The 13412-nt window shown below is 30.4% G+C and overlaps 1 protein-coding gene across 1 annotated transcript; it reads left to right on the top strand.

Annotated features, from left to right (window-relative positions):
• Positions 1–4560: 4560 nt before the first annotated feature.
• Positions 4561–12348, top strand: LOC120161031 (glucan endo-1,3-beta-glucosidase 11-like). The gene is made up of 3 exons (XM_039171339.1): positions 4561–4647; positions 10367–10723; positions 12255–12348. Exons 1-3 carry the CDS (start codon positions 4561–4563, stop codon positions 12327–12329), a joined length of 519 nt encoding a protein of 172 aa, XP_039027270.1. The 3' UTR covers positions 12330–12348.
• Positions 12349–13412: the final 1064 nt, after the last annotated feature.

The following is a 13412-nucleotide window of genomic DNA, read 5'->3' on the forward strand; positions in this document are numbered from 1 at the left end:
GTCTTTGTGAAGATGTCAGCCAACTGATCTGAGGAATAAACATGAAGCAACTTCAAAAAACCAGCCTTCACCTTGTCCCTTACAAAATGACAATCAACCTCAATGTGTTTTGTTCTCTCATGAAATACTTGATTAGTTGCAAGATTAATTGCAACCACATGAAATGAAGAGAGCAAAGAAACAAGCCAAACCAATTCACAGGTAGTCATAGCCATAGCTCGATATTCAGCCTCGCAAGAAGATCGACTAACAACATCCCATTTCTTCGATTTCCAAGACACCAAGCTATTTCTAAAGAAAACACAAAAGCCTGTCGTGGAACGTCGTGTATCAGGACAAGAACTATAATCTGAATCAACAAATATACTCAAGTGATCAGTGGACTAAACTGGAAAAAATAAGCCTAGACCAGGAGAGCTTTTTATGTAGACCAAAAGATGCTTCAAGGCAGTTATGTGAGGTAGACGCATAGAGGAAACAAACTGCCTTAATAAATGCACAGTATGAACAATGTTTGGTCTAGTATTAGTCAAGTACAACAAGCGACCTATCAACCGTCGATACTCCTGAGAATCAGAAAGTAACTCTCCTTCATTTGCATTTAACTTCGAGGAAATGAACATAGATTATTCGACTGGTTTAGCACCCAAACAACATGTATCCTCCAGGAACTGCAACACGTATTTCCTCTGGGATAGAACAATACCAAAGCTATTCCTAGCTATTTTAAAGCCAAAAAAATAACGCAAATGCCCCAACTCCTTTAGTTTGAAGTGCTTTTGTAAAAGACTTTGAATTGCATGAAGAACTCGTAGGTCTTCCCCAGCCAAAACAATGTTATCTACATATACTAGAAGAGAAATAAATCCATTTCTATATCCTCTTGTGAACAAAGAGTGTTCAAATGGAGACTGCTGAAAACCAAGTTGAAGAACAACATTAGAAAATGTTGTAAACCATTGCCTGGATGCTTGCTTCAGACCATAAATGGATTTGTGAAGCCTGCATACCATATTAGATCCTTTAAGCTCAGACTTGTATCCAGTAGGTAATTTCATGTAGACCTCATCATCTAATATGCCATTTAGAAAGGCATTATTTATATCTAGTTGTAACAAATGCCACTTACGTGTTGTTGCAAGAGAAAAAAAGACTCGAAATGAAGTCATCTTTGTAACTGGTGAGAATGTGTCCATGTAGTCGATTCCCTCAACTTGTGTAAAACCCTTAGTAACCAACCTGGCTTTACAACGATCAGCCGAACCATCAACATTATACTTCACCCGATAAACCCATTTGTAATCAACAACATTCTTTCCATCGGATAAATGAACAATGGTCCATATTTCAAGATTCTCCATAGCTCGAAGTTCATCATCCATAGCATTTATCCAAGTTAGAGACTTGACAGCTTGATGATAAAAAGATGGATCAACAATAGTTGAGATATTGGAAACAAAAGCTCCATACTCAATTGAAAGTTTCGAAGAAGAGATAAAATTTTCGATAGGATATAAGCATTTAAAGGAGGCATTATTGCAATAATATTGCTGAAGATAGGATGGCTTCTGAATAGTGCGAGAAGAACGTTGAATTGGTACTTAAACATGATCAATGTGTAGGGAAACATCATCATTCGAGGCAGTAGGTCCAAGAAAAACATCATCATGCGAGTCAGTAGGTCCAGGAGAAGCACCATCATTCGAGTCAATAGGTCCAAGGGAAGCACCATAATTCGAGTCAGTAAATCCAAGAGAAACATGTCTAATCTCATGTACATATGAAGCATCAACCTTGTTATGTATAACTCTTGGTAAGAAAAAGTCCTGGAAAATGTCAACAGAATGGTTAGCCAAACTTATATTTTGAAAGGAAAACAATCCTTCATGAAATACCACATTTCAAGAAACAATAATCTTCTAATTTTGTAACACATATACTCGATACCCCTTCACACCTGGAGGATATCCAAGAAAAACAATAGGCAAAGCTCGAGCTGAGAACTTATCTTGTTGAGACTTTAATGTGGAAACAAAACAAAGACAACCAAAAGCTCATAGCCTACTATAATCTGGTAAGTGACTATATAAGACTTCATAAGGAGATTTATTGTTCAATACAGGTGATAGAAGTCTATTAATTAGGTATGTTGCAGTGAGTAAACAATCACCCAAAACTTGATTGACACCTTTGATTGGAAATACAAAGCACGAGCAATAACCAATAAGTGTTGATGTTTCCTTTCAACTGCAGAGTTTTGTTGAGGTGTTTCCACACATGAGAACTGATGAATTATACCCAAGTTAGCAAACAACTCAGTAAAATTTAATTCAGGAGCATTATCAGACCTGAAAGACTTTATATCAAGCTCAAATTGTTTCTTTATCATGGATATAAACGCATGTATAATTATGCTGACATCATATTTATGTTGCAACAAATGAAGCCTGACCAGAATATGTTTTGTGCTTATAAGGTCCCCATATATCACAGTGGATTAATTCAAACAATAGTGTGGTATGAGAACAAGAAACTGTAAATGACAATCTTTGTTGCTTGGTCGATGAGCAAATTTGACAAGAATCTTTCATTTTTACATTTTTTAAAGACAAAACATCCTTAAGAAGATGCATAACATAAAGACTGGGATGACTCAATCTATTATGCCAATCACTAGACAAAGCACTAGAAACACTATTACATGAAATATTGGTTTTGAAGGAAGACATATGCAGTAAGTAAAGTCCTTGAACCAGCTCACCCTTCTCAATTACTTGATGAAGGTCCTGAATTAAGCAATCCATTTTGCAAAACAACACACTAAGATCAGAAGATTTCAATAGTGCACTAACTGAAAGCAGATTTAATCGAAAATCTGGAACAAGCATCACATCATGTAAAACAAGATCAGATGAAAACCAAATTGTGCCTGCAAAGCTAACTGGAATGATGAATCCATTAGGTAAGGTGACTGAACAATTTGTTATGGGAAATAGTGATTCAAAGAGAGTCCTTGAATAACATATATGTCTTGAAACCCCAAAATCTAAAATCTAGTAATAAGACATTCCAACACCTGAACCATTTATGTGTGACATGATCTTACCTTGCAAGGCAATATTAATTGAAGTGGTAGGAATATCCAAAGACGATGGAGTTTGTAAATGAGAAGTAAGCATGGCAATTAATTGCTGACATTACTTAGGAGTAAAGGCTTCAGTAACAGTAGAAGAACCTTGCTGGGAAACCACAAAATTGGTGTGAACTACTTAAAAACCTTTACCACGAGAAGAATTCGAAGAAGACCAATTCTTGGAATTGTAACCAGGTGGATAATCAATCAATTTATAACACTTGTCCTTTGTATGACCAAGAATGTTACAACGACTACACAAAGGTATGTTCTTACGAGTGTTAGTGCCATAATGAGCCTTGACAATAAAGGTAGGCTCATAAATGGGATGAAGAGATTGCATATTTATTTGATTCTCTTCTTGAACAACCAAAGAAAAAACTTTTGAAATGGGAGGAAGGGGATCCATTAAAAGAATCTTCCCCCTGATATGAGCATAATACTAATTCAACCCCATTAAAAACTGAATGACTTGTTCTTGCTATTGTTTAGCAAGAATGCGTTGTACTCCTCCACAATTACGTTGGAGACAATCAGACAACTACATAATTGTCGAATTGAAAACAGTTCATCCCAAACAATTTTCAACTGAGTATAGTAATTACTTACTGACATCTTATCTTGCATGAGCTCACACAATCGCTTCTTTAAGTGAAACAATCGTGGTCCATTCGACTGCTAGAAATGATCAACCAAGTATTTCCACATTTCAGCAGCAGTCGTATGATACAGTAAACTTACAACAATGTCTTTGGAGACTGAATTGAGAAGCCAAGAATTGACCAAATTGTTGGCTCTTGTCCAAGCATTGAACTGGATTACCATGGATGAGTCAGGAGCTTGAATGAAACCATCAATGAAACCAAGTTTGTTCTTGGCGGATACGACAAGCATCATTGATCTTTTCCATCTATGAAAATTATCATTGGAAAGCAGCTGGCTCACTAATATCATACCAGGATTGTCAGATTGATGCAAATAATAGGGATTTGTCCCATTATCGAAACTGTCATTCAATGATTCAACCATGATGAAGCGTGAAACGAAAGAAACAAACTACTGATACCATATAACAATCAAGAAAACTAGGAATGAAGAATGCCTTCTTACTTGCATACAAAGAATATTACATAGCTTGTTTATATACAGCTATAGTAGTTATAAGATTAATTAACTAACTGAATTACAACATATTAAAACAACTAACTATAGACTAACTAATTACAGTTTGATATATCTTAATATTGTTCTAAATACTCTCAACCATTTGATAATGAACGTTCAATTACTCTACACAGCCGCTGATGCTCGAACCCGTGACCTTTAGGAACAACAATGGTTCCTTTAACCATAGGTTGGTTCGTGCAATTATTAGGATATATTTCTTTGTCAACTTAGGCAACTTGATTGATAATATAAGGTGAGCAATGCCTGGTAGGGTCGAGTCGCTTTCTATGTCTGCTGCAATAAATAATCATCAATTTCTTAATGGCAATACTAATTTTATGTTACAAGTACGTTGTTTCTAAATAAATGTTATAATACGTCATATTTGTCGTTATTTAAAACAGTTTTATTAAAAAAGTTCTCTAGTATTTTTATAATTACATATTTTATATTAAAAATATTATTTAAATTTGACTTTATACTTAACTTCCTTAATTAGAATTGGTTTTTGATAAACCTACCAATTAACATACAATTATACTTTCAATCCTTGTATAATACACAAAGATTATGCGACTCACCTACATGTGAAGGCTTGGTATTGAAGGTAATTAATTTGCTTGGAAAAATAGCAACCTCTCAACCTTCTAAGTTTGCCTGTCTTCATTTGGTTTTAAGAGGACAATAACACCAGTTATCTAATCTCTTAGTTTGTGGTCCTGTTTGCTCTTTAATACATTTTTGTTTCATTTGAATATTTCGGATCGAGTTCGAGATATAATTTGAGAGAAAGGACAAATCTGTTTATTTTATATAAAATATGTTATATTTTCAAATGTACATAAATATATATATGATTTTATGTCAAGCAATTCGAGCTTATTAAATATGTTAGGGAGAGGAATTTTAAAATTTCAAGGAACGAAAATAAATTATCTTTAGAAAATACTTAAACTACACGAAAATTTTAAATTTTCAAGAGACTATCACTCTCGCCATCTCTCCTCAATCCATCTTTAGAGAAACGTATACAAGAATGAATCGTGAGCATCTTATAATATATTAAAATATGATTTTAATTAAGTTATATTCTACTAAAATTACAATTTAATATATTAAACTTATCTTTTAGTTCAATTGTATATTATTTTTAAAAATATTTGTTTAGGTGAACTATATTCTAATAAAATATTTAAAATAACTTATTTGTCATAATTATCTTTAAACGGGTTTCTTTAATAATATATATATATATATATATTAATTATAGTTTCCAGATGTCATTCATGTAGCCCCCGAGTCATCATTCAGGTGAGATTAATTGCGATACTATTTTTATTATCTCGTGGTTTCCATGTTAGAATTAACTGCATTATTATTGCATAAAAATATCAAATATATATATATATTGCGTTATTAATGTTCTCTTTTAATATTGATTGAGTAATGATGAAATTGAATTTATATAAGTGTAAGAAATTAAATCGTACCATAAATTTCAGATATTATTTTTGTCTTCATTAGTGTTATATATTTATTTCTTTTGTTATATCTATTATTTTAATGTGTATTTATTTTCCTGTAGAGGCATTAATTAAGTATAAATATGAAAAAGTTATGACTTTTTATAAGTCTCACTACCTAATGCTTTAAATGTAGTATCTATACTATATTATAGTATATTTAAACCTTTGATTGGATTAATATTAGAAAATAATCAAGCATTAATTTAATTAAAATATTATTAAAATATTCATAATAAATAAAAAGTATAAAATGCATGCAATTGATTTAGTAGATCTATTAAGATAGTGGTTGGAAACTTGATTTTCAGAATTTAAATTTAAACTTTAAAAACGATGTAAATTAAATTATAAAATATTTAAAAATATAACATTCTTGATTATTTCTTCATCCCATAGATTTGTTAATTAGACGTTTAATAAATTTTAAAGATTAAAGGTGGTCAAATTAGAATAGAAAGACTAAATCCATAACTCACATAACAATTTCGAACGAAATGACTTTGGTGGTAAACAAATTGTTGTTATTCCTTGTGATATCGGGTTTGAACACTAGAAATATTAGAGGTGTGAGCGTTCAAACGCTAATGGTTGAGAGTTATCTTTAAACATATACTACCTTATACTTACTCGATATTAATAATAATAAAAAACTCTCAATAGGCCGCGCATATAAGTCGGTAGCTATAAGCTTTGATTTATTTTATGTATTACTAATATGATAATACATGAAAATGGTGTCTAGAATGTGACCGAATTGCAATAGTTTGAAAACATTAAGAAACAGGGAACGTTTTGGCCTTGTTCACTGCAACAACACATAAAAGGTATCTAGAAAAGTGTGCTGTTATTTCTCTTTTGACATTAACGAAGCTTGCTGCCTCATGACTGCTGCATGTTGTGTACGTACTGTTTGAAATTAAAGTCATCGACCCTTTTTTATTACAAATTTAAGTGCTGCATGCCATTTAAATTAGGGCTACGACTCTGCAACTGTCTGTCTGCTTCGTTAGCCGTGGGGACGACTTTCCCTTTTCCCATTTTCATAGGCCTCTACATAACGTTTTTCAACGCACAAGTCTAATCGATGTATCAGTAGTAGTTAGCTTTTTGAATATGAAAACATATTGTAAAAGAGAAGTATATAAGTAGAAGTAAATTAATTATATAAGTTGAATATAATGGTTAAACACCTAAAACAAGATTGACAAAAATTAAAAATTTAATCAAACAATTGGTCTAGTGGGATGAAGCATCGGATCTTTTAAACAAAGTTAAGGGTTTGAATTCTGGAGATTGAGAATGGAGTAAATTGGATTGAGAGGGTGACGCTTATATTTGTAGTACCCGATCCGGATTAGTCAAATAATATATCAAATATTGATGGTTATATCAAATAAATAAATATTTTTAACGAGACTCACAATCTAAGTCTAAGATTCTACGATTTAATCTTCAATAAAACCATATTACCTAGTAAAAACTAAAAATAAAAATCTATTCATCATGAGAAAGATAACCCAAGAGGACAAAAGTGAGAGAATGACAAGGTTTTCTTATGGTTGTCAATTTTAATAATATTTTCCCTAATGTTCGAATATAAATTTTATCATTAAAAATATAATATATTATATCATTATACTCGAAAATTATTAATACATTGATAAATTATATAATATAATATGATATTATAATTGTTTCTACTATTTAATTATATTTGTGTACTGTATTTAACCGAATGGTGTGATGGTGCCACGTTACCAATAAGAATTGAACGTCTTCATCTTTCAGTTTCCCTGGGATTGTTCTCCATGTTCTTTAGACTTAAATGATTTACTATGAAATTGCAATGTGGTTAGAAACTTTATAAAATATCTACGGGTTGGTTCAAGTGGTAAATAATTTGATATCGCTTAAGTATATCTCGAGTTCGAGTAATTGTGTATACAGAAAATCTCCGCTGGGAGCCTCACCCACTATAGTCAAATGTATGATCCAGATCAATCTAAATTAGTCCAGACGAAACCTTAAAAACTAGAAGCGCGATAAAAAAAAACTTGTATGAAATGATATGCGTGGGCGAAGATGTGGAGTTTAATCCTCATGTGACATGTTGTGTTATATAATGTCAAATCTCATGCGATTACGTCCTTTGATTTGGATAGTTCCTCGGAGGGGTTGCTTTTAATCTTCGTCACGACACCCAATCCATCTACAAATGGAAATTAAAACTAATTACGTAATGCTCATTACCATGTATTTCTCGACACCATATCGACGAAGTCTACAAAATCCTCAAACGTATTCATTAGTAGATTTATTGTCCGATATAAAATTTTATGTTTTTTCTTGATCAGATAGTTGTTGTTCATATAATTTTTTTTTATTTTTTTTGTAATTATTATTATCTAATTTATTAATCAATTAATCTACACGGATATTACAGAAGTGATGGTGAACTCTTGACCCAATTATCGTTCATATTTATTATTTGAAAATTCATTAAACGATTCAAGATCAATAAAATCGATTGAATCGTCAGACATTTAAAAATTATACAAAAAGAATTTGATTGCATTAATCACATATCAGTTACCAAATAACAAAATTTAAAGGCGACATGTACTAACACGCAACATATTGCAGACTTTAGTTTAGTCGTAAATTCGATTAATTTTAGTTATGGTACTAACAGTGGCGGATCGAGAAATTAAAAAATGGAATCCAAAATTTTAATACCCTATTCTAAAAAAATTTGGGTATGCAAATTTTCTTATTTTTTTTATATTCCTATTAACAAATTAAACTAAATTTAATATTTTTCTCAAAATAATATGTGTACAATGCTCTCCTAGGGAGCCATGTACATCCGCCCCTAGGTACTAATATGTGCAACACTTTCAACTCAATTTAATCAGAAACCAACAAAACAAATATCATATTGAATGATCAAAATTTAGTCACGATCGAATCAAAACTAAGGGTCTGTTTATTTGGGGAAAACCAATTACAGAATTGGGTTTTCCCGAAATCTTATGTTTGTTTCACGTAATTCGTTTTCCAATAATGTTTTTCAGTGTTTGGTTGGAGGAAAACTGGTTGATCAACGTAAAACATTTTTCTGATCAACATAATTTCTTTTGTTTTTCTGGAAAATGACTTACAGTCTGATTTTCCGTAAGCCAGTTTCCGAACTTTTCACTTCAAATAATAAATACTCAAAATAATTTTATTTTATGAATTTAATATTAATAAAATATTTTAATATCATTTTAATCAAAATATTAATTATGAAAATATTAAAATATATTTATTAATATTTCTAATAATATAAAATTATATTTTTAATATTATAATAAAATAATCAATTATATTATAATAATATAAGATATTATATTTTTATTTTAATAATATATAATAAATTATTAATAAAATTTATATTATTTATTAATTTCATAGAAACAATATTATTAAATTATTAATAATGAATAATATTATTTATATATTTAATATTAATATAATAATATTTTAATAAAGATATTTAAAATATACTAATTAATATTTTTAAAATATAATATAACACTATTACTTTAATAAATAATTAATATAATTTATGATATTTTTGTTTCAATAAAATATACTAATTAATATTTTTAAAATATAATATAACACTATTACTTTAATAAAAAAATTAATATAATTTATAATATTTTTGTTTCAATAAAATATACCAATATTAATATTTTTATTAATAAAATTATAAAATTAATATTTAATAATAAATAAATTATTTTAATTTTTTAAAAATAATTATATTAAGTTTTATGATAAATAATATTATTATTGTATTTAATATTTGTAATAAATAATTTTTTAAAAAACTCATCAACTAGTAGAAAAAATGTTTAAACAACATCTTCCAAACATCGTAAAACGTTTTCCAGAAAATGTAATTCATTTTCCAGAAAACCAATTACAGCCAAACAAACATACCCTAAATCAAACAATTAAACATTTAATTACTTTAAATTTTAGTATTTTAACCTTTCTACTTTTTTAATTTTAAAATTTTAAATCTAACTGTTAAAGTTCTACGATTAAATCAATAAATTTAATAAAAAATTGAAATTAAAATTAGGATGAAATATCAAATGTACAAAAAGTGTATAGACTTCGAACATATTTTAACCCTTGTTAAAACTACGGTTTAAGGTGAATTTTCTACCCTCTTAAAAGCTATCTTATTTGGTTTTATAATTACGGTCTCCTTCATGGAAATAGTATTCACCATTCAGTAATTGTTCTACCTACATCGGCTGTGCTTTTATAGTTAGCAATTAAGACAGATGTAATTCTCTGTCAAACTTTTAAATTTCGATAATCAAAACCTCTCATAAAAAATCTATTTAACTAAATTATATGTTATTTATTTAAATATTGTTCAATAAATCAGAATTCAAACTCTAAATTTGATTAAACTAACATAAAATAGCATCTTGACCCAAAACCTAAGTTGCATTATGATAACCTGCTTGATGCACAGATCGATGCAGCCTATGCTGTATTAGAAGATGCCGGATTTGAAAAGATGGAAGTGATAGTCACTGACACTGGGTGGGCTTCACATGGAGATGAAAATGAATCTGCAGCAACCAAAGAAAATGCAAGGACATATAATTACAATTTGCGAAAAAGACTTGCAAAGATGAAAGGAACTCCGATGAGGCCAAAAAACTTGGTTAAGGCATATGTGTTTGCAATCTTCAACAAAAATTTGATGCCTGGACCAACTTCTGAGAGGAATTTTGGACTGTTTAAACCCGATGGGAGCATTTCATGCGATATTGGATTTCATGGTCTTAAATCTTCATCTGCAGATTCATTACTTTTGCCTTTGAAGGTATGAGATTCTCTCCCACCCTTGGCATATGTCATCTTAGCTATGTTAACCTTTTGCGGATTAGATTTGAATGTTCTCTGACAGAAGATGCATATTCTTGGAACAATATAAATCTGTCTTGTTCTTGGTGTGCCAGTTATTTTGTTCTCTCTTACATCAGTTTCCACTTATGAGCTTGATTTATCTTCTCATTAGCTATCAGCTTAGAGGTATTACCTTCCTCATTGCATAGATCAGAGGGAGAAGGGGGGGGGTAATGAACAATCATGACCATATGGAGAGCTTCTGATTTTAAATTGCTGTAATCAAATTCAACAAATCATAATAACATGCTTTTATAAAGGCAATGGTGCAAGTCATAAAATAATCCTATGTTATTTGCCCAAAGTTCTTAGGTAGTGATCCTCCTGTATTACTTCCCCTCTCCTACCTGTGTGAAAGCAAGGTTCTCTAGTTTATATAAACCAATGAGTAAGCAAATCATAGAGTGACAGTAATGCAGTGGAGAGATTGGATGCAGTCATCCTAGTTAAGATTAATCTCCTTTTATGTAATGCATCGGTTCTCCAATTTGCTATTTTTTTTTTCGTTCAGTCTACCTGCTACCGGACCAAAACATATTAATGTTCATATGATGCTGGAACTGGAAGGATTCCAAGCACCCGATAGAGGGGTGAATTCGGTGGCAGGAATTGTAGTATCCTTTTCCAAACCATTACAGCCAAACTGTTTCGGGAATTTGCCTGCTCTCTGAGTTGCTAATTTGCTTCTGTTTGCTTTGCAAAACTTTAATCCACTAACCATCAATGCACTACTTATTAATCATCAGTTCAAATGTGTACGAACAGTCCCTCTTTAGTCTTTACAATGCAGTAGAACTTTTATTAAGCACAACCGAAAAACCATACCATTGCACCATTGCTACATGGGAAAGCATTTACTTCTGTAGAAGCATCTGTTTCGATATAATTTGCGCTATCTTTAACTTACTAGCACTGTATTCGTACTTGTTACCATGCTCACTCTGATTTCTTGACAAAATGAACGTAATCCCCAATGGCGAGTCAATAAAATAATTGGAAACAGCTAAAGGGGCAAACCATAGTTGAGTTTAGTTGTACACCAAGATGATTGGGACCAATGGATAGCTTCTTTTTCCTGTACTATTGGAAAGATGAAGTGCAAATCAGACTATCGGTCTCATTTTGATTTAGACCTCGTCCCGGAGCAGCAAGTCTAACAGTCCAAGTCAAAAGGAAAGTGAATATAATATGAAAACTACTGAAACCATGAAGATATATGTTCCCCATCCATGATACTATTAGATTATTAGACAAAAAAGGCAGTCTTTTGATGACTTATCTGTAATTCTGTGTTCTTTGTCAATGAAGTAATAAAAGGATGTTGCTTGTATGTAGTTTAGTGATTCATTTGTCTGCAACAACTTGCTCGTTCAATATCACAGCAAAAGTAAACGATGTATGGTTTTTCTTCATCCTGTTTCATTGTACATCCGCATGAACTTTTGCAGGATAATCGAGGTCGCGGTTGGTGCGGATGCTGTTCCATAATGGCTACTGCATTCCTGCTTGTGTTGTCAAGATAGTGATTAAAATTGGGTGGGATGCCAAAGCCAGCACCCATTAATTCTATACTTATAGATTTGCTGTTGGTTTACTTATCTTCCTTTTTTACTTCAGAAAACATACCAATACACCTGATTTTTGGATCTTTAGTAACACGATTAAAATTAACGTTAATTGCTTTAATATTTTCAGTCGAATCACATCTAAAGAAAATCACTAAAAATAAGATAAAATTATTAACATTCATTAGTTAAAAGCTCTTAAAAAAATATAAAATATTATTTTAAAAATAATAAAATAATTGAAAAGCAACCATCCTAGAATGGTTAATATTTTCCCATACTATGCTAATTAGCATTCAACTAATGCTTTGACATTTTCAGTTTCATTTTGGATTTTCTAACAAATTGATATGGTTCTGTAGTCTGTTCTAAGCCTCTACTTTACTATTATTTTGGGTAAAGTATATGTTTATTACCTAAATCATTAGTTGTATTTCGTTTTAGTATTTTAATTTTATTTTTTCTAAAATCATATTTAACTTCTAGTTTAAATTTTAATTTGATATCCACTGTTAAAAAATTAATAGAACGACCGATGTGATATTTTTATTTTTCAATGATGATGTGACACATCATATCACCATTAATTTTTTAAACAAAGGATACCAAAATGAACTTAAAATAAACGTTAATTATGATTTTGAAAAAATAAAGTTTGAATATTAAAACAAAACAAAATTAATAATTTAAATTTTATCCTATTATTTTTTAGGTTGAAGGCTTGAGATTAAAAAGGGTTAACTATTGATTACTTATGTTTGTGTTTTATCCATTTTTTCTCATTGATTTTAAAAAATATAATATATGATCACTTTCAATTTTATTTAATTAAGATATGGTCACTATCATTTTTATTTAATTAAGATGTGCTCATCACGGGTTAAATGTCCTTAACGGTTAACATATTAGGTGACGTGATAGTTAAATATTTTGGTATAATCATACATTTAATCTCTGTTATTTTGGTATAAAAATATTAGATGAATGACTAAATTGAGATAATATGTAAATAACATAGATCAAATGTGTGATTATATCAAA

This window comes from Hibiscus syriacus, unplaced genomic scaffold, assembly GCF_006381635.1.
Source record: "Hibiscus syriacus cultivar Baekdansim isolate YM2019G1 unplaced genomic scaffold, ASM638163v2 tig00002880_pilon, whole genome shotgun sequence".
NCBI lineage: Eukaryota > Viridiplantae > Streptophyta > Magnoliopsida > Malvales > Malvaceae > Hibiscus > Hibiscus syriacus.

What these genes read in the sequence shown, in the direction of transcription:
- LOC120161031 (XM_039171339.1), top strand. Translation starts at nt 4,561, where the DNA reads ATGCCTGGTAGGGTCGAGTCGCTTTCTATGTCTGCTGCAATAAATAAT. An exon ending in ATACTAATTTTATGTTACAA is followed by an intron (nt 4,648 to 10,366) that starts GTACGTTGTTTC and finishes CTTGATGCACAG; the next exon opens with ATCGATGCAGCCTATGCTGT. An exon ending in CATTACTTTTGCCTTTGAAG is followed by an intron (nt 10,724 to 12,254) that starts GTATGAGATTCT and finishes GAACTTTTGCAG; the next exon opens with GATAATCGAGGTCGCGGTTG.